The 26024-nt window shown below is 46.0% G+C and overlaps 1 protein-coding gene across 8 annotated transcripts in view; it reads right to left on the bottom strand.

Annotated features, from left to right (window-relative positions):
• Positions 1 to 26024, bottom strand: part of ARHGAP22 (Rho GTPase activating protein 22) — a 207443-nt gene that overhangs the window by 151064 nt on the left and 30355 nt on the right. The window contains exon 1 of one of the 8 annotated variants that reach the window (XM_067710251.1): positions 9707 to 10100. The exons of the other annotated variants lie outside the window; for them this stretch is intronic. Within the exon in view, the coding sequence (XP_067566352.1) occupies positions 9707 to 9740 (34 nt within the window). The 5' untranslated portion in view covers positions 9741 to 10100. Of the gene's footprint in view, positions 1 to 9706; positions 10101 to 26024 lie in introns of those variants that run through there. 8 annotated transcript variants of the gene reach the window in all.

Genomic DNA, 26024 nt, shown 5'->3' with positions numbered 1-26024 from the left:
GACACATGCCTCTCAAATCTCTGTGTTGATCTGTGAGCTTCTCATGGCCAGAGAGGGTGCCCTCCTCATGCTTGATTCCTGGAACGTAGCAGAGAGCCTCTCAAATGCTTGCTGAATGAATGAGTGGATGTAAGACAGGAATCCTCAAGTTCAAAGAAGATGGGAAAGATCAAATCCAAGAGACCTTGTGCCTCTAAAGATGATCTTCCTGGGCTGGAAGAAATCTGCCAGCAGGATTTCTCCTACCCATGGCCTGTTTCCACATGATGAAAGGTTTAAGGGCACAAGATCACTGATTCCACTCCTGTAATCAGAGGAGCGCAAGTAGGAGCAGGAAACACGGAATGTAGTTTTCCTACTTTTCCTAGTTTGGTGGTGGGAGTGAGAGGCCAACTGAGGTCATGGAAAGGGCACAGGATTTGGAGGCTCCTTAGCCTCTTGGAGCCCCAGGTTTCCACATAAAATGAGAGCAAAATACAAATCTTATCCACTTCCTAGACCATGGTGAGGAAGAAATGAATGACACTTTGAAAGTGCTTTGTAAACAGAGAAGCACTGAAAGAATGAACGGTGGTGAGTACTGTTTCTCTTTGCTGCAGGCTGAGGCCTTGGGAGGCCTCTATTCCCTCTATTGGACCTCGTCTGGGAGCAGCTGGCCCTAGGTTTGCTGCCTCTGCTCCTGTTCAGATTAGCAAGCCATTCACCAGGAGCCAGGGATCAGTGGAGTCGATGTAATTCAATATTGATTATAAATTTCATTTCTGCCTGCCTACGGATCATTAGCTTAGATCAATACATTCTCCACCCTTGGTTAGGTAATCATGGAGCTGTTGATGATTTCAGCAGTCAGGCAGGTCCCTGGCTGCCTTGGTTGCGGGAGCCCAAGGCAGCTCTCCCGGGCTAGGTCTAACCCAGTTCAGGCCTGTCTTGCAAATAAATCATTTATTCCTGTCTGCAAACATGAAGGTCATGGCCAAATCTTCAATTCTCTGGGGCCGAAAGTCCAGCCTGGAGTTCTTGGAGCCCAGCATCCGGAAGTGCCTTATATCCTGAGTGTCTAAGAGTGCTGGGTTATGGACTCTGGGTACCTTCCATGGAAGAACTCAGTTTTCCCATCAGCTGGTATCTGGGAGGAGAGGCAGGAGGAGGGAGGAGGCCTGGGTTCACTGGACACAAACTTCCACCTTCATCTCCTAGCACAAGAGCCTCGGTGGCAGTAGATGGACTGGTAGTCTGGGGCTGGGGTGTGTCCAGAAGCAGGGGAACCTGCCTGGCAGTGGCTGAATGCTCTCAGTAGATGTGCTCTGACAACGGTCCTGCTGTCCCCTCACACCCTCTTCAGATGGCAGATAGGAAACACCATCAATCCCACAGCATTTACTGAACATCTATCTCTTTTCTCCCTGCCCTCAGGGTCACTCTCTGTAGACCCACTGCCCACAGTGCAGCCAGCACCACTGTCTAATGCTCTGTCCAGACACATCACTCCCCTGTTGAGAGCCCTACCTGGATGTGGGATGGGTCTGTTCTCCCTGCCGCATCACCTGGTCCCTTCACTGCCTTCCTGCGTAGCAGGCTCACAGTTGGCCAAGTGCATGTGCCTCTGGGTCTAAATTCTTCAGAGAATTTAGATTCTCTCTGCATCTCGGGCAAAGCAGATGCCACATCACCTAATTAGGTTACTGGCCCTTTGCTGTCCCACTCTCAGGGCCCTAGAGGTAGTCTGTCTTAGGGAGCCCTCAGAGCACCTGACAAGCCTGGGCAGGGGCAGCATGGGATGACCATGGGCATATTCGGGAAGGCCACACTATTCAGAACCAAGCAATCAGAGGAGGCCTATGAATCCCATGGTCACCCCTTAAGAGCAGAAACTCCCCTCTGAACAATCTTCCAGTGTGAACTGGTATGAGGTCAGGTGACCTCCAGTCTATCACTTCTTGACCACACCTCACATAACCCTGCAAGCTTTAGGGTGAGACCTGGCAGGCTCCTGCTCTCCCACCCCCTCCCTTCCCCAGCCCCCAGAGGCAGCCACTTCAGCTGGCTCCTTTGGTATTTACCTCCACTTTCTTTTTTTTTTTTTTTAATTGCGGTGGCTTCTCTTGTTGTGGAGCACGGGCTCTAGGTGCACAGGCTTCAGCAGTTGCAGCACGGGGGCTTAGTAGTTGCGACGCGTGGGCTCTAGAGTGCTCGGGCTTTAGTAGTTGTGGCACACGGGCATAGCTGTCCCGCAGCATGTGGGATCTTCCCGGACCAGGGCTCAAACCCGCGTTCCCTGCATTGGCAGGTGGATTCTTAACCAATGGTCCACCAGGGAAGTCCCTACCTCCACATTTCCAAATAGTGTTTATTTATCGCTCTTTCTTTCTTTCACTTTTTCTTGATTACCCTCATCTAGTTAATTAACACATGCATCAACTCACATATTTATCTTTTTTGTGTGTGCGAGAACATTTAAGTTCTACTCTCTTAGCACATTTCAATGATACAATACAGGGTTATCAACTATAGTTACCATGTTATACATTAGATCCTCAGATCTTATTCATCTTATAATTGAAGGTTTGTACCCTTTTACCAATTTCTCCCTATTTCCCCCACCTCCCAGCCCCGGCAACCACTTTCTACTTTTTGTTTCTGTAAGTTTGCTTTTTCTGTTTTTGTTATTAGCTTCTACATATAAGTAATACCATGCAGTATCTGTCTTGTGTGTGCCTTATTTCACTTAGCATAGTGTCCTCAAGGTCCATCCATGTTGTCACAAGTGGCAGGATTTCCTTCTTCCTCATGGCTGGAAACTATTCATATATATATATGTTTTTATATATAACATTTTCTTTATCCATTCATCAGTTGATTGACACTTAGGTTGTTTCCATGTCTTGGCTATTGTGGATAATGCTGCAATAAACAAGGGAGTACAGATATCTCTTGAGATCCTGTTTTCATTTCTTTTCAATATATACCCAGAAGTGGAATTGCTGGGTCATATGGTAATTCTATTTTTAATTTTTTGAGGAACCACCATACTGTTTTTCATAGTGACTGCACGAATTTACAGTATACAAGAGCTCCCTTTTCTCCACATCCTTGCCAATATTTGATATCTCTTGTCTTTTCGATAGTAGCCACTCCAACAGTTATGAGGTGATATCTCAATCTGGATTTTGATTTGCATTTCCCTGATGATTAGTGACACATTTTCATGTACCTCTTGGCCATTTGTGTATCTTCTTTTGCAAAAATGTCTATTCAGTTCTTCTGCCCATTTTTTAATCTTTTTCTTTTTCGCTATTGAGTTGTATGAGTTCTTTGTATATTTTGGATATTAACCCCTTATCGGATATATGATTTGGAGATATTTTCTCCCATTCTGTTTCTTTTAATTTTGTTAGTGGTTCCCTTTGCTATGCAGAAGCTTTTTAGTTTGATGTAGGCCCACTTGTTTATTTCTGTTTTCCTTTCCTTCGCTTTTTGTGTCTAATCCAAAAAATGATTGCCACCACTGATGTCAAAGAGACTACCCCATATGTTTTCTTCTAGGAGTTTTGTGGTTTCAGGTCTTATCTTCAAGTCTTTAGTCCATTTTGAGTTGATTTTTGTGTATGGTGAAAGATAGGGGGCCAGTTTCATTCTTTTGCTTGTGACTGTCCAGCTTTCCCAACACCATTTTTTTTTTTTTTTTTTTTTTTTTTTTGTGGTACGCGGGCCTCTCACTGTTGTGGCCTCTCCCATTGCAGAGCACAGGCTCCGGACATGCAGGCTCAGCGGCCATGGCTCATGGGCCCAGCCGCCCCGCGGCATGTGGGATCTTCCCGGACCGGGGCACGAACCTGTGTCCCCTGCATCGGCAGGCAGACTCTCAACCACTGCGCCACCAGGGAAGCCCCCCCAACACCAGTTTTTGAAGAGACTGTCCTTTCCATATACTGTCCGTTGTATATTGCTGGCTCCTTCGCTGTAAATTAATTGACTACATACACATGGGTTTATTTCTGGGTTCTCTACTTTGCTCCATTAATTTATGGTCTGTTTTTATGCTGAATCACTTCTTGATTTTTTCCATTTTAAATGTTACCTATTGACCTCTAACTATGGAAGATGAGGATTTTATTTATTTCACTCTCCTGTCCCCATCCCACATAAGCACCCACTCCATCCTCCCAGTGTACTTTTAGTTGGATCAATATGCAGAATTTGCATTATTAGTACTACGTAATTGCTAGTCCCAGTTGAGCTATGTAGTATACTGTAATATTTTGTGCACCACTTTTTGTTTTCCCTGGAGTTCATAATTGGCTTGCCTTTTAATTTGCTTAGTGTTCTACTCTGTATCAATAATTCAACCTTAAATATTCCAACAGTTCTTCAAATCTAATTTTCATGTATTCACAGGCAGTGGGCATCTTCTTAAAAATCACACTGCATTTTATTACTCAAAGAATTTATAGCTCTCCTGGAGACATGCAGGGCCACCTGCAGTGGTGTTTGGACAGTGTGAATCCCTGTGTTGGGTTAGGGAGAGGGCATAGGCCTCAGCACTGGATAGACGTGAATATGAATTCCACCACTTGTTGGCAGGGTACCCACAATTCTCCTTCCACATCTGTTGAAATGGGAATAATGATGCCTCATCATAGTGTAGTCATGAGAATTAAATAAGTACAATGGAAATGCCTGGAGCACGGAGGGCACACAATAAATGTTGGTTTGGTTACTTGTGGGAAAATCAAGAAAAATAAGGCCAGTGAAAGTACTTCATCTCACTCATAGAGCTTTCTCTCTGTATCCCCAAAGTATTGACCAGGCTCTGCACATTCATCAGGGCTTCTAAGACACTGATACTCCTTTGAAGGAAAATAGCTCAAGCTACTGGAGCTTTGCTCATCAGGCTAATGACCTCCTTTAAAAGAAGGAGCCTCCTTAATCGCAACGTCAATTTTATTTTGAAATATTCTAAACAAAGGCAGAAACTCTATAAGAAAATATTGATAAGATTGATGGCATTAAAAATTAAAAACTTATACACATCTGGGGGAAAAAAGCCCTTGATATAAAAGTAAAGGGCAAGCAACAAATTGGGAAAATATTTGCAACATATAAATCAATCAAGGGAGGGCTGACTTTCCTAAGCACCTGGACCAGTTAGGTCCAGAGACAGTGCTTCAGCCTTCCAGGCTAATGCTTTCTCTGCTATTAAGTCACTCACTCACTCATTCATTCATTCATACATTCATTCATTCAACATAAATGTATTGAGTACCTACCAGATGCCTGGCTTTGGGGTATAATGATATTCAAAAACAGAAATGGCCCCTGCTCTCCTGGAGCGCACAGTCTAGTGGGGTGACAGTTATTCACCAAACAGTCATACTCAGGAGTGTACAACTACAACCCAAGGTAAGTGCTACAAAGGAAAGGAGAGCACGGAGCAGAGGACCCAGTTTAGACTGGGGTGTGTGGGAGCACTTCCTTGGCTGGCGACACTTGAACTGAGAACTGGAGGGTGAATAGGAGTTAAGGTGTGTGTGTGTGTGTGTGTGAGAGAGAGAGAGAGAGAGAGAGAGAGAGACAGGCAGACAGACAGAAGGAGGCATCCCAGCTGGGGAAACAGGGTGCCAAAGCCCTGTGGTAGGAGGCCCATGGAACAGTTGAGGAATGGGAAGAAGGCCAGTGTGGCTGGAGCTTGGAGAGTGAGAGGAGGCTGGAGGTTTGGCCAGTGGCTAGACTGTAAGAGGTGCCTTACGGGCCATGGTAAGGACTTAGGATTTTAACCCAAAGAGCGATGGGGAAGCCAACCAAAGGATTCCAAGCTGGGGCTGGAGGAGGCCGGAGGTGGGTACAGGCTGGATTTATATTTGAAAAGATGGCTCTGGCTTTGGAGTGGAGAATGGATGGGAGCGGGTGGGGTGAGGCAGAGTGTTATTGCCACAGGTTAGAAATGATGATGGCTGGGATGATAACATGAGATTGAGTGAGACAGGCAGAGTCAAGAGCTCTTTGGGGGGTAAAACAACACAGCTGCCTTCCATACCTTATCCTTGTGGAACAGGGCAAGACCAAATCAATAAACCTTTATTTTGGGCAGTGCTAACGGGCACAGAGGAGGCCTCAGTCAAGATTGGGGGAATACACAAATCTTTGAAGAAGCAGACCCTGGGTCAGTGGATTTCAGGAAAGGGAGCAATCCTAGCAGGCTGGGGTAGCGTCAGGGTCAAGTATTTTGGGGCTTTGTTCTGACTATGGCCTGGACAGATGGGGATGAACCTAGTACCCCTCACAGAATCTGGCATGAGCTTACGGCTTGGGGCGCCGCTGCCTTTCCGCACCCTGCATAACTACCCACGTTGCTCCCAGGACAGAGGGTGCCAGTCTTATGTTTTTATTTTCTATCTTAAAAAATAAATTGCAATCTTTACAGTGTCACAGAACATGTGCACTTGTGACTTGCTCCACTGTGTGATAAATTCATGGAGTTTTATCTTATTTTTCTTCCGGGAAAACTGGCAGGGGTGGGGTGACCTGTCTCTTCCATTCCCACTCTGGAAATATGGCAAAAATTCTCAGTGGAGTTAGAGTTTGCCAGGCATGGCATCAGGAAAGGCTCCCTGGACAGGACCCTGGGAGTCAGGCAGGAGCTGAGTGGGGCAGAGTCAAACACACCTGGGTCCAAATGGCCTGGTCTGGCTTCCACAGGCCATGACGAGCTAGGGTGAGTCTGAACTGGTCCTAAGCAGGCAGTAGCAAGCTAGAATCACAGTATCAATGGCTAGTGTGAGCTGGTATGAACCAATGTGGACCACTTTCCCAAATCAGTCTACATTGTGTGATGCACGTAAAAGCAAGCACACTGTTTGAATTTACTGGCCTGTTTTGAGACATTTCCAGCTGGTTTGGGTGCCTCCCTACTTTTAAAAATTATTATTGTCCTCTTCTGTGTGTGGGGGGGTGGGGTACGTGTGTGGGTACAACACCTGCCTCATCTGCCTCTAACTACTTCTTGGAAGTTGAGCTCAGATTATTGACCAAACTTAGTTTTATATGCAGGTAAGTGACAGTAGGGTTTCTCCTGGGAGGTTCTCAATCTCGACATCTCCCCCTGCACAGGACAGCTTTAGGATGATGGCAGCCTTTGCCGGCTGTCTCAGGGCTGGCCTGGATGGGGACCTTCCAGGGAGTTAACAGCCAACATGACCCTGGGGAAGAGTCCTTGGGAAACCCCTATCTGCAGAGCAGCAAAGGCTTCTGAGCCAGCTGACAGGGGCTGGTTTTATGAACTGTTCCAGAAAGTGACCCCAGGTCTTTTTCACTCAACCCACTATACCCAGGTGGTGGTGTAGTCTGGAAGATGTATCATCTGGAGCAGTCTGGACAAGGCAGTGTGTGGATACCAGGGTCTGTGCTCTGTATCCTATAGACAGGCAGGGTTTATGACATGCAGCTTGCCCAACTCCTAAAAGGTGCAGCGGGGGATGAATTTTGAGGAAAGGTCTTCCTTCTACCAGAGCAGAGCCCAATTTCTTAGAGGCATTCACACATAATTTTGGCCTGTATTCTTACAGAAATGTCCCTGCGTGATCTGACTCCCGACCTGGTCTCCAGCCCCAGCCTCCTGGCCCTGTGTGCCCCCCCTCCCCACAGCATCAGCACATGCCGATCGCTGCCTGAGATGTGGCCTCCTCCCTCCACCACCCTTTGCCAGCGTAGCCCCACCATTCTTCAGCTCACAACTCAAGCACCACTTGCTTCCTCTGGAAGCTTCATTTGTAGTATATGTTCTTATGCTCTTAGAATACTCCTTGTCATGGTTTATGGTCATGTATTTCTATGAGTAAATGATTATCTTATAAATATCTGATATATAGCACCATAAACTTTATCTTTTAGCATATCCTACAAGATAATATTATCTACTAGAGGGGTTCTCAACCTTAGCACTGTTAACATGTGGAGCTGGAGAATTCTTTGTTGTGGCGACTGTCCTCTGCATTGCAGCCCGCTTAGCAGCATTCCAGCCTATATCCACTAGATGCCAGTAGCACTCCTTAGTTGGAACAACCGAAATGTCTCCAGACATCGACAAATGTCCCCCAAGGGGCAAAACAGCTCCTGGTTGAAAACCACTGACCCAGAACAAATGTTTTTAAGAAGTTTGACATTTCAAAGGCAGGCTTCCTGAGACCCCCCTGCAAAGCACTGGTTTCTTTCTGACCAGCCCCATCCAACAGAAAGATAATGTGAGCCACGTATGTAACGTATAAATGTTCTAGTAGCTGCATTAGAAGCAAGTAAAAGAAAAAACGGGTGAAATGAATTCTAATCCATATTTTATTTAACCCAATATATCCAAAGTATTGTCACTTCAGCAGGTGACCAATGTAAATAATCATTGAGATATTTTACATTCTTTTTTTCAAGTCATCAAAATCTAGTGTGTATTTTTCTCAGTTTGGATTAATCACACGTCGAGTGCTCGCTCAATAGCCAAGTGTGGCCAGCATTTTAGACAGGAGTGGGAGAGGAGACCCAAGCTCTCTTAGAGAGCCTGGCCCAGCCCACCCCTTGCATCGTCACCGGGCTGTACTGCTACCCCTGAGCAGAGCCATGCACAGTCCTCCTTTGCCCACTGGGGCCCACAGGTGACAGCCCATTCCGAGCACCCCATGGAGGGGTTCTGACTACACTCTAGAGGGCCAGCCTGCCCAGGAAAGTCATCCAAATGCCTGCAGAGTACTAATGAGATGGGTGTGTGCCCGTGAGCTCACAAGAGCCTGGAGGGTTCCTGCCTCAAATACACAAACACTTGGGTGAGGCAAGCACTGTTTCCAAGCTCCCCAGGCAGAAGCTCCACCCACCTCCAAACCACCCTCCAAGGGAGGCTCAGCCCTCCACAAACACTGGCCACATGGAAGGACACATTCTATTTTCTTAAAACACAGATGTTCTCATCTAAAATGACACTTGCACTGGCCAAGAAGTTGCTGTCCAGGGAGATGCTGTCCCTAGCCCCAAGACTTGTCCTGAGGCCCCAGGCCATTCTGTAGGGCCACGGCCTGGGTGGGGCGCTAGCCCAGGGCTGCAGGATCACCCCTGCAAGGCACTCCCGACTCGCATCTCTTACTTATCTCTAGACACTCCCAACACCCACAACTCCAGGCCCTTCTGCCTCCTGGGAGTTCTCCCGGGGGGAGCCCCTGCCTGCCTGAGGGGTTGCTTCCTGCAGCCCAGTGGCAGCCCCTGCAGGCTCTGCAGAGCAGCCTCCCAGGTAGCCAGCATGAAGACCTTCACTGGGACCTGGCTGCCTGGAGAAGCCAGGGCATTGCCCTTCCCAGTGAGGGCTACTTTTGTCTTGGCAGCTAGGGCAAATCTTGAGCATTCAGGATTTCCCTTTTAGTAGAAAACTAAAGTTTTACCAGAGTTGTCACCCGGTCACTTTGGGCAAGCCAGAGACTCTGTAAAACATGGCATGCGGGGTGAAGCCTGCACACCCACTGGGGCAATAAGCTGGCCATCGCCCTTTGGCAGTCTCAGGTGTGACCCCCACAGACCCCAGGAGCGTCCCTAGAGAGGGCTGTCAGTCATCCAGATGCCTCCAGAACGCCTGCCCCATCTGACCCCAGCGTGGCAGCCAGCTGAGTATCCACGCCCATCGGCCAACAGACGCACGCACACTGTGTCCTGATCCGCCTCAGGAAGTTGGACTTACCCCTCCTGGCTTGCCTGATCTTTGGGCTCAGCATGTTCCTGCCGCCTCCTGGACGGAATTGCTGGGCCGATCAAGCTGTCATCCACTTCCCTTTTCTCTTCCTCTGGCCCAGTTGCCCCTCATGCCCCGCTCGGGCCCCCATGGCCACTGGCGTCACCAGCGAGGCTCCCTCGGCCGCCTTTCCTGGCTCCGGACCGACGGCTTGCCTCGGACTATGGAAACCTCAATGCATTATTTTTCCACCTCAGAATTAATTCCCACCCAAGCGAACCATTAAGAGGCTCAGTAACCGTTGCTGGTCAATCACCGGGCCAGGGCGGGAAGGCCTGACTGTCCCTCCGCCTGGCCGGGGCGCACGCGGCACAGCCCATCCCAGAGCGGAGCTGGCGGCCGGTCGGGGCGGAGGCGAGAGGAGGGCGGGGCGGGAGGAGCTGGGCGGAGCGCGCGGTCCCAGCTGGTCCGATGGCCCCAGAGGGCGGGCGGGCTCCGAGCTCGGATCCGCCCTCTGCGCGGGGAGGGCCTGTCGGGGATGCGCGCCACTGGCTGGAGCCACCAAGAGGCCGCTGGAAATGCAGGGCATCTGGCCGCCCGGGTCCCGCACGCTCTGCCAAGGCCCCGGGGGTTGGGCAGGGGGTGGCCGAGGCCCGGGGGGGCCCAGGATCCCTCCAGGGTCCGTCCACTGGGGACATGCTCTGCCTGATGTTTCCTGCCAGGAGGGCCCAAGAGGCCGTCTATGACAGTTCCAACTGTGGACAGGCAGGTGTGTCTTAGAAGGAGCGTGCCGCTGCGGCACATTCAGAGCCTCAGGGGACTGGTCCAGCAAAGCGGGTTAGGGATGTTAATTTTTTGCCACCTTAATAAGGTGAAAGGAATAAGAATGCGGTGAAGCACTTAGTTCAGGGCCTGCACATCGTAAGTAGGGTCTCCAAAACTGCTCACTGGGTAGTGAAATCTCTGCTGACTGCCATGTTTCTGTTTAATACTAGTACAGTTCTAAAGAGTGCACGGTGGGGACTTCTGGAGGTTCAGACCCGAGACCCTAAAAATCGCCCAAGAAATGCAATCACAGTAACCGTTCTCAATTCTTAGGTGCCTACTACCCGTCCCTGAGGTTGGTGCTTTATATTCAGTATCTCATTAATTCTCAAATTCCCTGAGGCAGGGGAGCCTTTATCATGGCTTTTCAGATGAAGAAAATAAGGCACAGAAATGTTAAATATCTTGCCCAGAGTCACACAATCCTGTCAGGGCTGGGACCTGAACCCAGGCTGTCTCTACATCTTATGCTTCTCTGTGATGCCAGTCTAAGTACCCCAATTCCAACCACTTCCTGTGAACGTTCCCAGCTTGAGAGCCCTCAATGAACTTGCTAGATGGTGAGGACCAGACTTTGTGCCCCTGAAATCACCCCACGTGCCCTGTTAGGCATTTGCGCCTGGGGCTGGGTTCTTTGGGCCTGGGTGCTGTGTGATCCTCTTAATAGGTGGAAGATGAGGGATTTGAACAGGGACCTCTCTGCTTTGAACGGCCATGCTCCCACCCTAATCCTCATAGTGCCGCTATGTCCACTGGTCCCCAAATGGCGGATTGACGTGTAATCAACTCTAGTAGCTGGAAGGGAAGTGGGTCCAGAGGCTGAGGGGTCCACTGCAGCTGTCCGTGGACAGGATCTGGACTGCGGAGAGGAGGGGAGGATGGGAGAGGTTAAGGACTCACCAGGATGTGGTAGGTCAAATCGCCAGGGTGAAGGGAGAGAGCAGAATCCCTGGAGACAAAGCTGTCTTACTTAGCATCCAGTCACTTACCCTGGCCCTCAGCTACTCCTCAGAAGGGATGAGTAAGTATAAGTAAGTTTGCTATAACATTCAAGGCCTTTTATGGTACTGGCCATGGTTTCCTCTGTGACCTCTCTTGCTAATGCTACACACAACCATATGCATGTACAGCCCCTGCTCCTGTGTGCTCCCAGTTCCTTCTCTCTGGAGTGTGTGTTTCAGCCACAGAAGTCTGATCATTCTAAGCAAGTCTCGCATGAAACTGTCCTGATTCTACCTCCAGAAGGAGAGCCAGTAAGCACTTCCTCAGGGCTCTTATCTGTGTCCCTCAGACTGCCCAGTGCCCCTCCTGCACGCCCAGCCCTGAGCCTCAGGTTGGACTCAGACCAGGAACCCCATGAGGAATATTGGCTTGACGGGCAGATTCGAGAAACACCACTGAAATGACAGAATCGCCCTCCTGTTTTTTGGGGGCCCAGGTAAAGGTCAGATCAGGCTGGGACAGAGGCCATCTAGCAGGAGAGGAGAGATACAGAGCTGGAAAACCTCATGTCACATCAGGGTCACAGAGGGAGGTCCCGTGGCCATTGACAACGTCTTGAGCAATCACGAAGGCCTGTGAGTAATGCAGCCTGGACCACTTCCAAGCCAGAGGCAGGAAAAATACCCTGAAGACTTAGTTTGGGTCCACTCACGCTTGTTTTGGTTAAGAAACCACTCCCGGGAGCTTCTTCTGTGCAGCTGTTTCCCTGATGATATTTACCTGCTGAGCTTACCCACCTGCTTTTCCGGGGATCAGCATTGGAAATGGGCAAAACCACAGAGGCTCTAAGCTCAAGCCCAGAGTAAAGCTTGGAAAAGGGCAGGAGCTAATCTGAACTCTGCACCAGAGAACGGTGGGGGGCATGGGACGGGGGCAAGCTAGCTCTTTCCTTCTCTATGCCCTCAGACCACGTTCCCAGTACTTCTCTAGATGAAGGGATCCATGGGTTCCAGCTGGAAGGGACATGAGCACCCCCTCCTTCCTGAAGTTTACAAACACTGCACCACAGCGCTCTGTTCCTTCCAGCTCCCTCTGAGGCCACCAGGAGGGAGGGTGGGGTGAGGACAAGGGCAGGGCAAGGGAATCTGCTGAACATGGTGGCCTCCTGAGTAAGCTTTTATTTGAAGGAATTGCCCCACTCCTCTTACACAGGCAGGAATCCGAAGCCAAGGAGGGGAAATACGGGCCTCACTTAGGAGTAGAGACAGAGAGATGGCCCCCTTTCCCACTGCCCTTACAGCACTGTACCTCCCGGCCGTGGTCCTGGGTCCCCCTTTGCTGGTTCCCTGCCCTGCATCATTTCTGCATTTTCTAAGGGCTCCTCTGGGCCAGGCACCTCTGGGCACTGAAAGACAAGTGGAGAAGATTGGGAGGGCAGAACTTTCCAGAAGGCATTTGCAGAAATGCACACTTCTTGGTGGGATGGTTCACCCACCAACATCATTGGCCCAGAGCCAGGATGGCTTCAGATCGGTGGTTCTCAACCTTGGCTACACACCAGGGAGCTCTGAAAGCTAACTTCTGTTTCACCCCTGTCAGCTCCGATTTAACTCGTCTGGACGTTGGTCCTTGGGAGGTGTAAAAGCTCCTCCAGTGATCCCATGTGTGGCCAGGGTTGAGAACCACTACTTTATTAGGTAATTTCATATCCTTGAGCCTGGAGCCACCAGAAGCAGTCTTTGCCTGCTCTTGCCTCGAGGGAGGCTTCTTCTGAGGGAGGTACACATTTGCCAATCAGTCTCCCAAATAGAAAGTGGAAAGGGGCCTATATCTCAAGGCTCAACATGAAACAGCTCCATGAGAGCTACAGGTACTGTTGTACAGGTTGTGCACTGCACAAAGGTATCCAATAGGAGGGGGAATAGGGCTGGGTTTGGGCTCTGCTGGCAAAGGCATGTGTTCTAGCATGGTGAGAGAGATCTGCCACCAGAAGGGCAAGCCTTTCTCTAATTTATACCAAGATGCCATACAGATATCAGAGCCCTGAGTCTGAGATGCCTGCTCAGTGGTCACCAGCACCAATGTCCCCTGACTCCCTGCTTACGGCACTCTCAGTCTCTGTTGCCAGGCAGCTGAAGCTCTAGCTCCCTAGCACACCACTTTTGTCCATCCCACTGGTGTGCTGGACCAGCCAGCTGGTCCCAATAGCCCTGAGAGCTGATTGTTAAATTTTTAGGAATGTTGTAATTTTAACACAGACATCATTAGAAATTAAATTATGTAAACTTACAATTAAATAAACTATATTAGAAACAAAGGTAATACATACTCAACAGACATGACTTTCTAATTACTTACTACATTTTCCTGTTGTCTACATTTTTAGGATTATTTCTCTCTATCCTATCTGTATGGTGCAAATACTATTATGATTGTTGATTTTTATGTCATCTTGACTGGGCCACAGGGTGCCCAGACATTTGGTCAAGTATTATTCTGGGTGTGTCTGTGAGGGTGTTCCTGGACAAAACTAACATTTGAATCAGTAGATGGAATAAAGCACATTGCCCTTCCTGAGGTGTCTGGGCCTCATCCAGTCAGCTGGGGGCCTGATTAGAACAGAAAGGCTGACCCTCCCTTGAGTAGAAGGGAACTCCTCCTCCTGAATGCCTTGAGCTGGGACACTGGTTTTTTTCCTGCCTTCGAACTAGAACTACATCGGCTCTCCTGGGTCTCCAGCTTGCCAACTACAGATCTTGGGACTTCTCAGCCTCCATAATTATGTGAGCCAATTCCTTGCTATAAATCTCTTGATATATACAGACAGTTCCTGACTTATGATGGTTCAACTTAGGATTTTTCGACTTTATGATAGTGTGAAAGCAATACACTTTCAGTAGAAACTGTACTTCAAATTTTTGAACTTTTATCTTTTCCTGGGCTAGCCACATGCCAGATGATACTCTCTCATGATGTTGGGCAGTGGCAGTGAGCCACAGCTCCCGGTCAGCCAGGCGATCATGGCCAGGAACTTACAACAGATACACTTACAACCATTCTAGACCCCTATAACCATTCTGTTTTTTCACTTTCAGTACAGTGTTCAATAAATTACATGAGATGTTCAACGCTTTGTTGTAAAAGAGAATTTGTGTCAGATGATTTTTGCCCAACTAATGCACATGTTCTGAGCATGTTTAAGGTAGGCTAGGCTAAGCGAAGATGTTCAGTAGATTAGGTGTATGAAATGCATTTTTGACTTAACGATGGGTTTATTGGGACATAACTCCATTGTAAGTTGGGGAAGATCACTGTATATACATATAATCAAGCGATTTATATATCCTTGAGATACATATATATATATCTTTGATTGGTTCTGTTTCTCTGAAGAACCCTAATTCAACTATGTACTGGGCTGCTACTATACATCTCTTCCCAGCTCCTTGTTCACTGATCATGCTGGTATGCTGGAAGTTTGAAGCTGATGGTGGTGGGAATATTTATAATATACCAAGTAAATCAGCAAATGCTATCAATGGTGAAAAGAAAATAAAAAGTGGAGTTGGTATTGCTATGAGAGGTCTCTAAAATGAAGCCTGGAGGCCGTTGAGGAAGTGTGGCTTACCCATGTCTCAGCCCAGATGGAATCTGATCTTTTAACTACATATTGTCCTAACGAAGACATCCAGAACACCTACTAGAACCCCGAGATACTTATCAGACCCTTACCCTAGAATAATTCATGACAGCCTATTCCTTAAGGACAAATATTTCTCTTCCTGTGCAGAGTATAGCCTTGTGGCTTTTACCTTTATAAGCCCCTGACTCTTTCTCTTCCCCGGAACCCTGTTTGGAATCTGTCTCCCAAAGTGCAATTCATAAGACCCCCAAATAAAGCTCTTTGTTCTCTGCAGCCTCGATATTGATTACAGTTTGACATAACCAGGACTTCCATTTTGTTTCCTTCCAGAAAGCCAGTTGTTAGGCAGTTGCCAGCATGCCTCCGGTCGTCCCCTATGAGGTTTGCTCTGTGTGCTCCAGTCACTGTCGACTCCCTGCTGTGGGCAGAGGATGTTTGCTCTCCACCCAAACTTGTTCTCCCCGTCCTCCTGGGCACACCTAGATGCTCCACATTTCCCAGCCGCCTTGCAGTTTGGTGTGGCTGGGCCCTGGCATTGTTCATCAGCAGACATCTTGTGGCCATTTCTAGACGTGGCCCACAAAACTCCTCCCCTCCACAATCCTCCACGTTTGCCTTCCTTTTCTGGGGCCACCTTGGAAGCCCTGTGTAAAAGAGGGCAGAGGCCCCGCAGTCTGGGTCCCTGAATGATTGAGTGAGCCCAGCCTCTACTGTCAACCAGAAACATCTCAGATGGTTGCGAGAAGAAGGACCTACTTGGTCCTCTTTGTTCCTACACCCGACCTTCCCACCAGATATACGCGTTGCCTGCCTTTCTTCACTTCCTTTGATGCAGCCTTTTGGACCCTGTTTCAGTGTCACCTTCCTGCTCGGAGCCCTAGAGTTAGAGTTTACCACCTTTAATGTCTCCCTCATCACCCAGGCCTGAGGACACACGAAACTTCTAAAAGCGCTCCTGCCAGACCCTAAGACTTTACCCGTAACTTAGATATATAACATTTAAATTACCCATATTTACTACCTAGAATTTAAAAATTAACCCATATTTTAAATATTATAGCCTATAATTGAAATATAAACTATAAACAAAACTTATAGTATGCTGACTTTAAAATATTCTTTCTAGATTTTTTTCTTTTTTTAAACTTTTTATTTTATATCGGAGTATAGTTGATTAACAATGTTGTGTTAGTTTCAGGTGTACAACAAAGTGATTCAGTTATACCTATACATGTGTCTATTCTTTAACTGCAAAATTGTGTCAGATTATCAAAGGTGAACCTTTCTCCCACTCTGGTGGCCTTGCCTTGCTGGTACTCTGAGCACAGCCGTGGTTTCACCTCTGGGCACTCGGGTCCTGCAAGTTGCTGTGTCCCTGAGGGAAGAGGGCAGGGCCTCAGTCCTGTTGCCTTTGGCCTGAAGTCTGTCTCTGTCCTTTGGCTCAATGCCCCCTCCAGATGTGTAGCTTGGCTTTTAATTTCAGTCTTGTCCACACACTGCAGTCTATGGTACACCCTCTTACACATAGCCCAGGCCCCCAGAAGGGGTCTAGAGCCCTGGACTCTTACTTTTCTGGGTCTTTGGTGTCCTGGGATCCTGGGCAGAGAGTCAGCAGAACAAAGATGCAGAACCTAGGGTTGGGCCCTGGAAAACCACCAGACACACTGGGCCAGCAAGAGATTCAGACCAGAATTCGGAGGCTTTGCTTGGAAAGCCCCCTACTTGTGACCTGTAGCCTCAGGCATGTTTCCTTGAGTCCTGCAGCCCTGGCCTCGGGGGAGAGGTGGCTTAGGCGTAACTAGGCGAGCTGGTTCAGACACCATAACCTTTGGTTTGAACCTCCACTATACCACTTGTCACCCATCACCTTTCACTTTGCAACAGCTAATGTCCAGACAGCTGGTGTCCAGGGGGGCTTAGTGCTGAGTTGATGGATGAATGGTGTACCGGCTGGGTTCTCCAGTGGCAGATGCGGAGATGAGAGTTTTATGAGGGATGAACACTTGTTCAGGAAAGGGGAGGATGCAGGAGTGGGGTGGGAGGGGAGTGTCTGGGCCATATGCAACCTGACAGTGTCTCTGCCAGCCCACCTGGGAGCTCCGAGGCAGATGGCCCAGAAGAGGGTCTGGCTTTGGGTGGAGGTGGTTAGGTCCATGTACTACCGTTATTGGCTGGGGGCCTTCTCGGAGAGAAGCATGACCTTGGCTACCACTGCCTTGTGTAGTCATTGGCTGGGAGCCACCCAAGAAAAGCATAAAGTTGGCTCAAAAGCTGAGGCTGACCCTAAAAGAGCTAACAGCTGGCGGGGTCAGCTGACCCCACTCCTTGCAGCTGGGCGGCAAGTCCTTTCCTGAAAGGGACGCGAGCAGCTCAGTTGTGTGTACCTGGCAGGTCCTGTGAACCTCGCAGGCCTCATTTTTAGGCCTCTGTAAATCCTGGGTTCAGACTAACTCTACTCACCTAAAACTCTTTGCTGCACCTGGGCAACTGTCTCGGCTCCCCATTTCATTGCGCAGCTTTCAGATAAAATTTCATTCAGCTGCAAAGTCTCACTGTGGTTTCCTCAGAAGGGAAAGCTTCCATTAGAGGGGAGTGTAGAGCCAACAATGGGACAGACCCTGCCCCCCTTTCGCCTGCAGTGGGACAACACGTTCAAAGGGCTCCATGAAAAACTGTCAACCTCAGGGCACTGTGGGAAGTGGCAGGTGGGACCCCAGCCCGCCAGGCCTGACACCGTGGGCCAGGCAGGGTCCCCTGCTAAGTTCCTGCTTCTAGCAGTCAGAGGCTGAGAGGAAAGAGGGAAATGATGCTTCACTAGTGGGTTTTGGGTCCTGGGAACATGAGGTTCTGAGGTTTCAAGGAGCTGTCACCCTTCCCCTGTAGCAGGGGGTGGGGGTCCCAGAGGTGGGGTTACCACCAGCGTCAGCCTGCCCAGGCTCCAGTGACAACCCTGTCCTCACTCAGGTCCAACGAGGAAGCAGGTTTGAAATGATTTCCCCTCCCACAAAGAGTCGGATTTTAGAAAATGATGAATCACCACTTTGGTCAGTTTTGATTATTGAAAAACAAGTCTTCTCCCTCATGAAAACACCTGCTTGTTGTGGAAAGGCAGGGATTGGAACAGATGGAAAGAATGGAAATTTCCCAGGCGCCTTCTCTCCCAACTCATACCTCTCCCCAAAGTCAAGATTCCTCCTCCGCTTGACCAGCCCCTCCCACCTGGGCACACAACCTCCATCCGCTCTTCCAATCGTTTCCCCTACTTTTGCATCTTTAATCCTGCCATCCCTCACTGGTTCTCTTCTCCAAGTTGACAAACACACTCAGGTCCCTCTTCTCTCAAAATCACACCTCCCTTTCCATCATTTACTATAATGGAACGGGACTCGTTTGGGGGTTGTACAACATCTGGCCCCTTCCTGTTCTGGAGCGACCCCCCGCCACCTCCCTTTTTGGTCTGCTCTGTCCCTGCAGGCAGTTGGATGTGGCCATGTGTTGTACACTCAGGCCATCAGATGGTCCTGCCTGGGTTTGATCTAATCTTGAGCATGTCATGAAAAGACTGAGAGATGGTTAGATGGACTTCCCAGCACTGGCAGCAGTGATGATGTCCTGTTGTGACCTTGGCGCCTTCTAACACAGTGGAGGTGTCCTGCAGAGGTGTCCTGACCACGCCATTCCTGCAAGATTCCTGTGCTTCTTGCTTTTAGGCCCCCTGGAGCCACCATCATTCTTGGCTGTTTTCCAAGCCTGGTTCTCCAGCTCCCAAAGGATTTTGTAAATCTCATATATTTAGAATAAATTCCCTTTTCTGGCTTTAGCTGGCTTGGGTTGCCTTTCCGTGACCTGCAACCCACAGAATTCTAACTGATGCCCATATCATGTCTCTGAGCCCCTGTTTTCACAGTCCTCTCCTCTCTCACTTCCTAATTTTCCTAACTCAGCACAGATGGCACTGTCTCCCAGTTGTCTGTTCTCCCCCAGATGACATTTCCTTCCTCATTTCCCCAATTATGCCACCAAGCTAATCATTGCTTGTCTCAGACTGGAAACCACAGGCCATCCTTCCAGACCTTGGCTCTAGTTTTCTACAGCCTATTGTCATATTTCCATGACCGACGGTACTCACAGCTCATCCAGAAGGTGCTGCTGGAGGAGGCCCTCCCACCCAGGCAAACACTTCTTTCCTCCCAACCTTTGCTTCATTCTCATCTGTTTCAAATCCAGCTCCTGTCTGGGTGTACACGTCTGACCCTGGTGAGGGTCTGGTGCACACATGCTGCCTTGCTTTCGCCTGCAGTGAGACAGCATGCTCAAAGGGTTCCATGAAAAACTGTCAACCCCAAGTCAACATCTGGCAAAATTATTCTTCAAAATGAAGGGGCAATTAACATATTCTCAGATAAACAAAAACTGAGGCAGTTAATTGCTAGCAGATGTGCCCTACAAGAAATGTTAAAGGGACTCTTTCAGGCTGAAATGAAAGGACACTAGACAGTAACTCAAACCCACATGAAGAAATAAAGAACATCAGTAAAAGTATTGGTACAGGTAAATATTTAAGATGGTATTGATGCATTTTTCTTTGTAACTTCTCTTTTTTCTTATCTGATTTCAAAGGTAACTGTGTAAAAAACTTATAAATCTATGTTGATGAGCACACAATATTTAAAGATATAATGAGTGATGAGAAAATATATAAAGGTTTTTGTTCAGCAGATAAATGGATAAAGAAGATGTGAGGTATATATACAATGGAATACTCAGCCATAAAAAGAATGAAATTTTGCCATTTGCAACATGGATGGACTTGGAAGGCATTATGCTAAGTGAAATAAGTCAGAGAAGAACAAATACTGTATGATATCACTTATATGTGGAATCTAAAAAATACAACAGACTAGTGAGTATGACAAAAAAAGAAGCAGACTCACAGATGTAGAGAACAAACTTGTGGTTACCAATGAGGAGAGGGGGGTGGGGCAGTAGGAGACACAAATTATTGGGTGTAAGATAGGCTCAAGGATGTATTGTGGGACTTCCCTCGTGGCTCAGTGGTTAGGAATCTGCTTGCCAATGCAGGGGACACAGGTTCGAGCCCTGGTCCAGGAAGATCCCACATGCTGCGGAGCAACTAATCCCATGCGCCACAACTACCGAGCTTGTGCTCTAGAGTCTGCGAGCCACAACCGCTGAGCCTGAGTGCCACAACTATTGAAGCCTGCCCACCTAGAGCCCGTGCTCTGCAACAAGAGAAACCACCGCAATGAGAGGCCCGCTCACCACAACGAAGAGTAGACCCCGCTCGCTGCAACTAGAGAAAGCCTGTGTGCAGCAACAAAGACCCAAGGCAGCCACAAATAAATAAATAAATATAATCTTTACAATTGTGAATCACTATATATTGCACACCTGTAACTTATATACTATTGTACATCAACTATACTTCAATTAAAAAATAAAATAAAAAGTTTCTGTATACTGTATTTATTAATCCAAACTAGATTGACACAGATTAAGGTGTAATCCCCAAGGCAACCACTAGGAAAATAACCCCAAAACTATACAGTCAAAGAAACAACAAGGTGATTAAAAGGTTATGACAGAAAATATCCATTTAAATGGACAATATCCATTTAATTCTTTAAAAAAGAATTCAGTAATTGAGGATGTGAGGAACAAAAAAGATATGACACAGGAAAAAAATAGCAAAATAGTAGGAGGAAGTCCTTTCTTATCAGTAATCACATTACATGTAAATGAACTGAACTCTCCAAATAAAAGGAAGGTGTAGGTAGAATTGACTTAAAAAATCCAACAATGTGCCCTTTAAAAAGTGTTACTTTAGATTCAAAGACACAAATATGTTGAAAGTGAAAGGATTTAAAAAGATATTCCATACGAACAGTAACCAAAAGAGAGCTGGAGTGGCTATACTAAAATCACACAAAATGGACTTCAAGACAAAAATTACTGCAAAAGAGAAAGAAGGACAATATATATTAATAAAAGTGTCAATACGTCAAGATATAACAATTATAAACATATATTTGCCTAACAATAGAGCACCAAAGTCCATGAAGCAAAAATAGGTAGACTTGAGGGAGAAATGGAGAATGCAACGATCGTAATTGGAAACCTCAATATCCCACTTTCAGTAATGTATAGAAAAGCAACAAAGAAACCACCTAGACCTAACAGACATCTATAGAACTCTCTACCCAAAAACAACAGAATACATATTCATCTAAACTGCACAGGGAACACATCCTTGGATAGACCAAATGTTAGGCCACAAAACAGGTCTCACAGATTTAAAAGGATATCTTCTCTTGTGGAAATTTTTTTTTTTTTTTGCGGTATGCGGGCCTCTCACTGATGTGGCCTCTCCTGTTGCAGAGCACAGGCTCCGGATGCACAGGCTCAGCAGCCATGGCTCACGGGCCCAGCTGCTCCATGGCATGTGGGATCTTCCTGGACCGGGGCACGAACCCATGTCCCCTGCATTGGCAGACGGACTCTCAACCACTGCGCCACCAGGGAAGCCCAAAAGGATATCTTCTCTTACTAGTCAACATTGTACTGGAAGTTGTAGCCAAGGCAATTAGGCAAGAAAAAATAATAAAGGCAGGACCTGTCACATTTCTGAGCCCATGCCCAGGACTGGGTTTGAGAGAGAGAAGAGAACAAGGGACTATGCAGTGTCCTGTTCTGTCCCTGGGTAAGGCAATGGGTGGCAGCTCTGACCTATACCCATGGCATCTTGCTCCCTTTCCCAATTTTTTATTTTGAATTTAAGTTTCCACTGATATCCCAAGGGATTTATGAAGATCCCAGAGGTCACTGTCATGACTGCATTGCAGTCCAACTTCTCCCTATGCTCAGCCCTGCTTCCTCACTCCTCATATCTGTCACTCTTCAATAAACTTACTCCATGCTGACCTCCATCTCAGAGTCAGCTTCCCAGGGGACCTAGTCTTCAATGGAGCTAAAGGCTGGTGTCTGGAGTATTGTGAAATGACTGGCGTACAGTCATAAAGTGGACATTGTACAGCTTCAAGAGCTGATTGTTAAACTGTATGCATGTTCCAATTCCACTCGTGTTCTTGTCAAAAGGAAAGATGCATATATGTGTCAAAACTTTTTGGAGATAACAGTAGTTATTTCTGCAGAGTAGGGATGGAAGTTTGGAGTCACTTGTTTTCTGCTTTACACTTTTCTATGGTGTTTGAATTCTTTCTCTGAACATGCAATGATTTCTATAGTGATAATTCAAAGGAAGGATGGATCCAGTAGTTGAAGGGTTGGGGTGCAGTGAAATGTATATAAAATCAGAGAAGAATCTGGGCAGTGGCTTGTCAAGCCCTACTCAGCTGTAGGGTGAACAAAATCCTAGTTTGCTCCAGATTATCCTGGTTTTAGCATTGAAAGTCCTGCATCCTGAGGGACAATTCAGTACTAGAATAGAATCAAGAGTTCAGAAATAAACACTCTTATTTATGGTCAACTGATTTTTATCAAGGGTGTGAAGACAATTCAATGGGGGAAAGAATAGTCCTTTCAACAAATGGTGCTGGGACAACTTGATATCCACATGCAAAAGAATCAAGTTGGACCCCTCTCTCATACCATACACCAAAATTAATTTGAAAATGTATCAAAGACTTAAATATAAGAGCTAAAACTATAAACTCATAGAAGAAAACTAAATAAGAAAAAAATAGATAAACTGGATGTAATCAAAATGAAAAATTTTGGGCTTCCCTGGTGGTGCAGTGGTTGAGAGTCCACCTGTCAATGCAGGAGACACGGATTCGTGCCCCGGTCCAGGAAGATCCCACATGCCGCAGAGCAGCTGGGCCCGTGAGCCATGGCCTCTGAGCCTGCATGTCCAGAGCCTGTGCTCCGCAATGGGAGAGGCCACAACAGTGAGAGGCCCGCGTACCGCCAAAAAAAAAAAAAAAAAGAAAAAAGAAAAATTTTGTGCTTCAAAGGACACCATGAAGAAAGTGAAAAGATAATCTGCTGAATAGGAGTAAATTTGTGCATATCTTACATCTATTAAGTCACTTGTATCTAGAATATATTTTTTAAAACTCATACAACTCAAAAAAAAGTAGTTTGCAAATATTTTCTCCCAGTCCATGGCTTCATTCTCTTCAGAGTGACTTTCTCAGAAGTTTTGAATTTTAATGGAGCACCGTTTTGGTGTTGTATCTAAAAACTCAGTGCTAATCTAAGGTTACCAGATTTTCTCCTACGTTTTCTTCTATAAATTTTGTATCTTGTGTTTCACATTTAGGTCTATTGTCATTTTGAGTTAATTTTTGCTAAAGGTATAACGTCTGTATCAAGGCTCATGTTTTGTTTTGTTTTGTTTTGTCTGTGGACATACAGCTGTTCCAGCAACAGCTGTTAAAAGCACTATCCTTTCTCCATTAAATTGCCTTTCCTTTTTTGTCAAAGATCAGTTGACTATATTTGCGTGGGTCTATTTTTGGGCTTTCTATGTGATTCCACTCGTCTATATGTCTATCCTTTTGCCAATACCACACACTATCTTGGTTATTGTAACTTTAATATAATTAAATTGAATTTGGGTAGTGTGATTCCTCCAACTATGTTATTCTTCTTCAGTTCTGTATTGGTGGCTTTGGGTCATTTGCCATTCTATGTAACCTTTAGAATCAGTGTGCTGATACCTATAAAATAGCTTGCCAGGATTTTTATTGAGATTGTGCTACATCTATAGATCAAGTTGAGAAGAAGTGACACCTGAACTCTTCATTTATTAGATCCTCTTTGATTTCTTTCATCAGAGTCTTGTAGTTTTCTGCATGTAGATTCTCTACATATTTTGTTAGATCTTTATATATGTATTTAATTTTTCATGCTAATGCAAATGGCATTGTGCTTTTATTTTCAAATTCCACTGGTTCATTTTAAACAAGTATAAAAGAAAGCAACTGAATTTTGTATTTTAACCTTGTATCCTAACCTTGCTATAATTGCTTTTTAGTTCTAGGAGGTTTTTTGTTTTGGGTTTTTTTTTTTTTGTAGATGCTTTGTGTTTTTTGCATAGATAACTTTATCATCTATGAAGGAAGCCAGTTAAAACTTCCTCCCCAATCTGTATAATTTTTATTTCCTTTTCTTGTCTTATTGCACTAGCTACAGCTTCCAGTACAATGTTGAATAGGAGTGCTTAAAGGGAACATCCTTGCCTTGTTCCCAAAATAGGGAGAAAACATCCAGTTTCTCATCATTATCATGTTAGCTGTAGGTTTTTTGAGATGTTCTTTATCAAGTTGAGGAGATCCTCCTCATTTCACAGTTCGCTGAGAGTTTTTATCATGATTAGGTGTTGGATTTGTCAAATATTTTTCTGTATCAATTCATTTGATCATATGATTTTTCTTCTTCAGCCTGTTGATGTGGTGGATTAAATTGATATTTTTTCTGAATGTTCAACCAGTTTTGCACATCTGCAATAAACCCCACTTGGTTGTGTTACATAATTTTTTTATACATTGTTGGGTTCATTTTCTTTTTCTTTTTTTAATAAATATTTTTATTTATTAAAAAAATTTTGAAGACGTGGACCATTTTTAAAGTCTTTATTGAATTTGCTTCTGTTTTATGTTTTGGTTTTTTGGCCGCAAGGCATGTGGGAACTTAGCTTCCTGACCAGGGATTGAACCTGCACCCGCTGCATCGGAAGGCAAAGTCTTAACCACTGGACCACCAGAGAAGTCCCTGTTGGGTTCATTTTGTTAATATTTTGTTGAGGAATTTTGCACCAATATTCACAGGAGATATTTGTCTGTAGCTTTCCTTTCTTGTCTTTATCTGGTTTGGGTATTAGGGTAATACTGGCTTCATAGAATGAATTAGGAAGTGTTCCTTCTACTTCTATTTTCTGGAAGAGATTGTAAAGAATTTGTATCATTTCTTCCTTAAATGTTTGGTAAAATATACCAGTGAAACCATTTCAGCCTGGTGATTTCTTTTTTTCGAAAGTTATTACTTACTGATTCAATTTCTTTAGTAGTGGTAGGCATATTCCAATGATTTCTTTTTGGCGTATTGATTATACTTATTTAAAAAAATTTTTGGTTGCCCTAGAGTTTGCAATATATATTTACAGCTAATCTAAGTCCACTCTCAAATAACACTGTACTACTGCTTCACAAATAGTGCAGGTTCCTTACACAGAGTATTCCTAATTCCTCCCTTCTGTTCCTTATGACATTGCTGTTACTAGTCTAGCTATCTCTATACCATAATCACCCAAAACACTGTTACTATTGTTACTTTGTGCAGTTATCTATTAGATCAATTAAGAATAAGAAAAAAAAAAAGATTTTGTTTTACCTTCATTTATTCCTTCTCTGGATACTCTTTCTTTATGTATACCTCAGTTTCTGACCTATATCATTTTCCTTCTCTTTGAAGAACTTTTAACATTTTGTGCATAACAAGTCTACTAGTGATGAATACACTCAATTTCTGTTTGTCTGAGAACGTCTTTATTTAGCCTTCACTTTTGAAGAATAATTTCAATAGATATAGAATCCTATACTGGTTGGGATGTTTTTTTCAACACTTTAAATATTTCACTCCACTCTCTTCTTGCTTGTATGTTTCTGATGAGAAGTCTGATGTAATTTTTATCCTTGTTACTCAAAGGTAAGGTGGTTCCCCCTACTCCCAGCTTCTTTCAAAATTTTCTTTGTCTTTTGCTTTCTGCAATTTGCATATGATGTGCCTAATATGCACATAATTTTATCCTACTTGGTGTTCTCTGAGATTCCTGGATCTGTGGTTTGTTGACTGTCACTGCCTGGAGTTGGCAAAGACACAAAGTTTAGAGTCAGCTATCAAGTTTGAGGGCACACAGTTCTCCATAAGGCCAAC

This window comes from Pseudorca crassidens, chromosome 16, assembly GCF_039906515.1.
Source record: "Pseudorca crassidens isolate mPseCra1 chromosome 16, mPseCra1.hap1, whole genome shotgun sequence".
Taxonomy (NCBI): Eukaryota; Metazoa; Chordata; class Mammalia; order Artiodactyla; family Delphinidae; genus Pseudorca; species Pseudorca crassidens.
The sequence above is the reverse complement of the archived record's forward strand: the minus strand, read 5'-3'. Positions and strand labels throughout refer to the sequence as shown.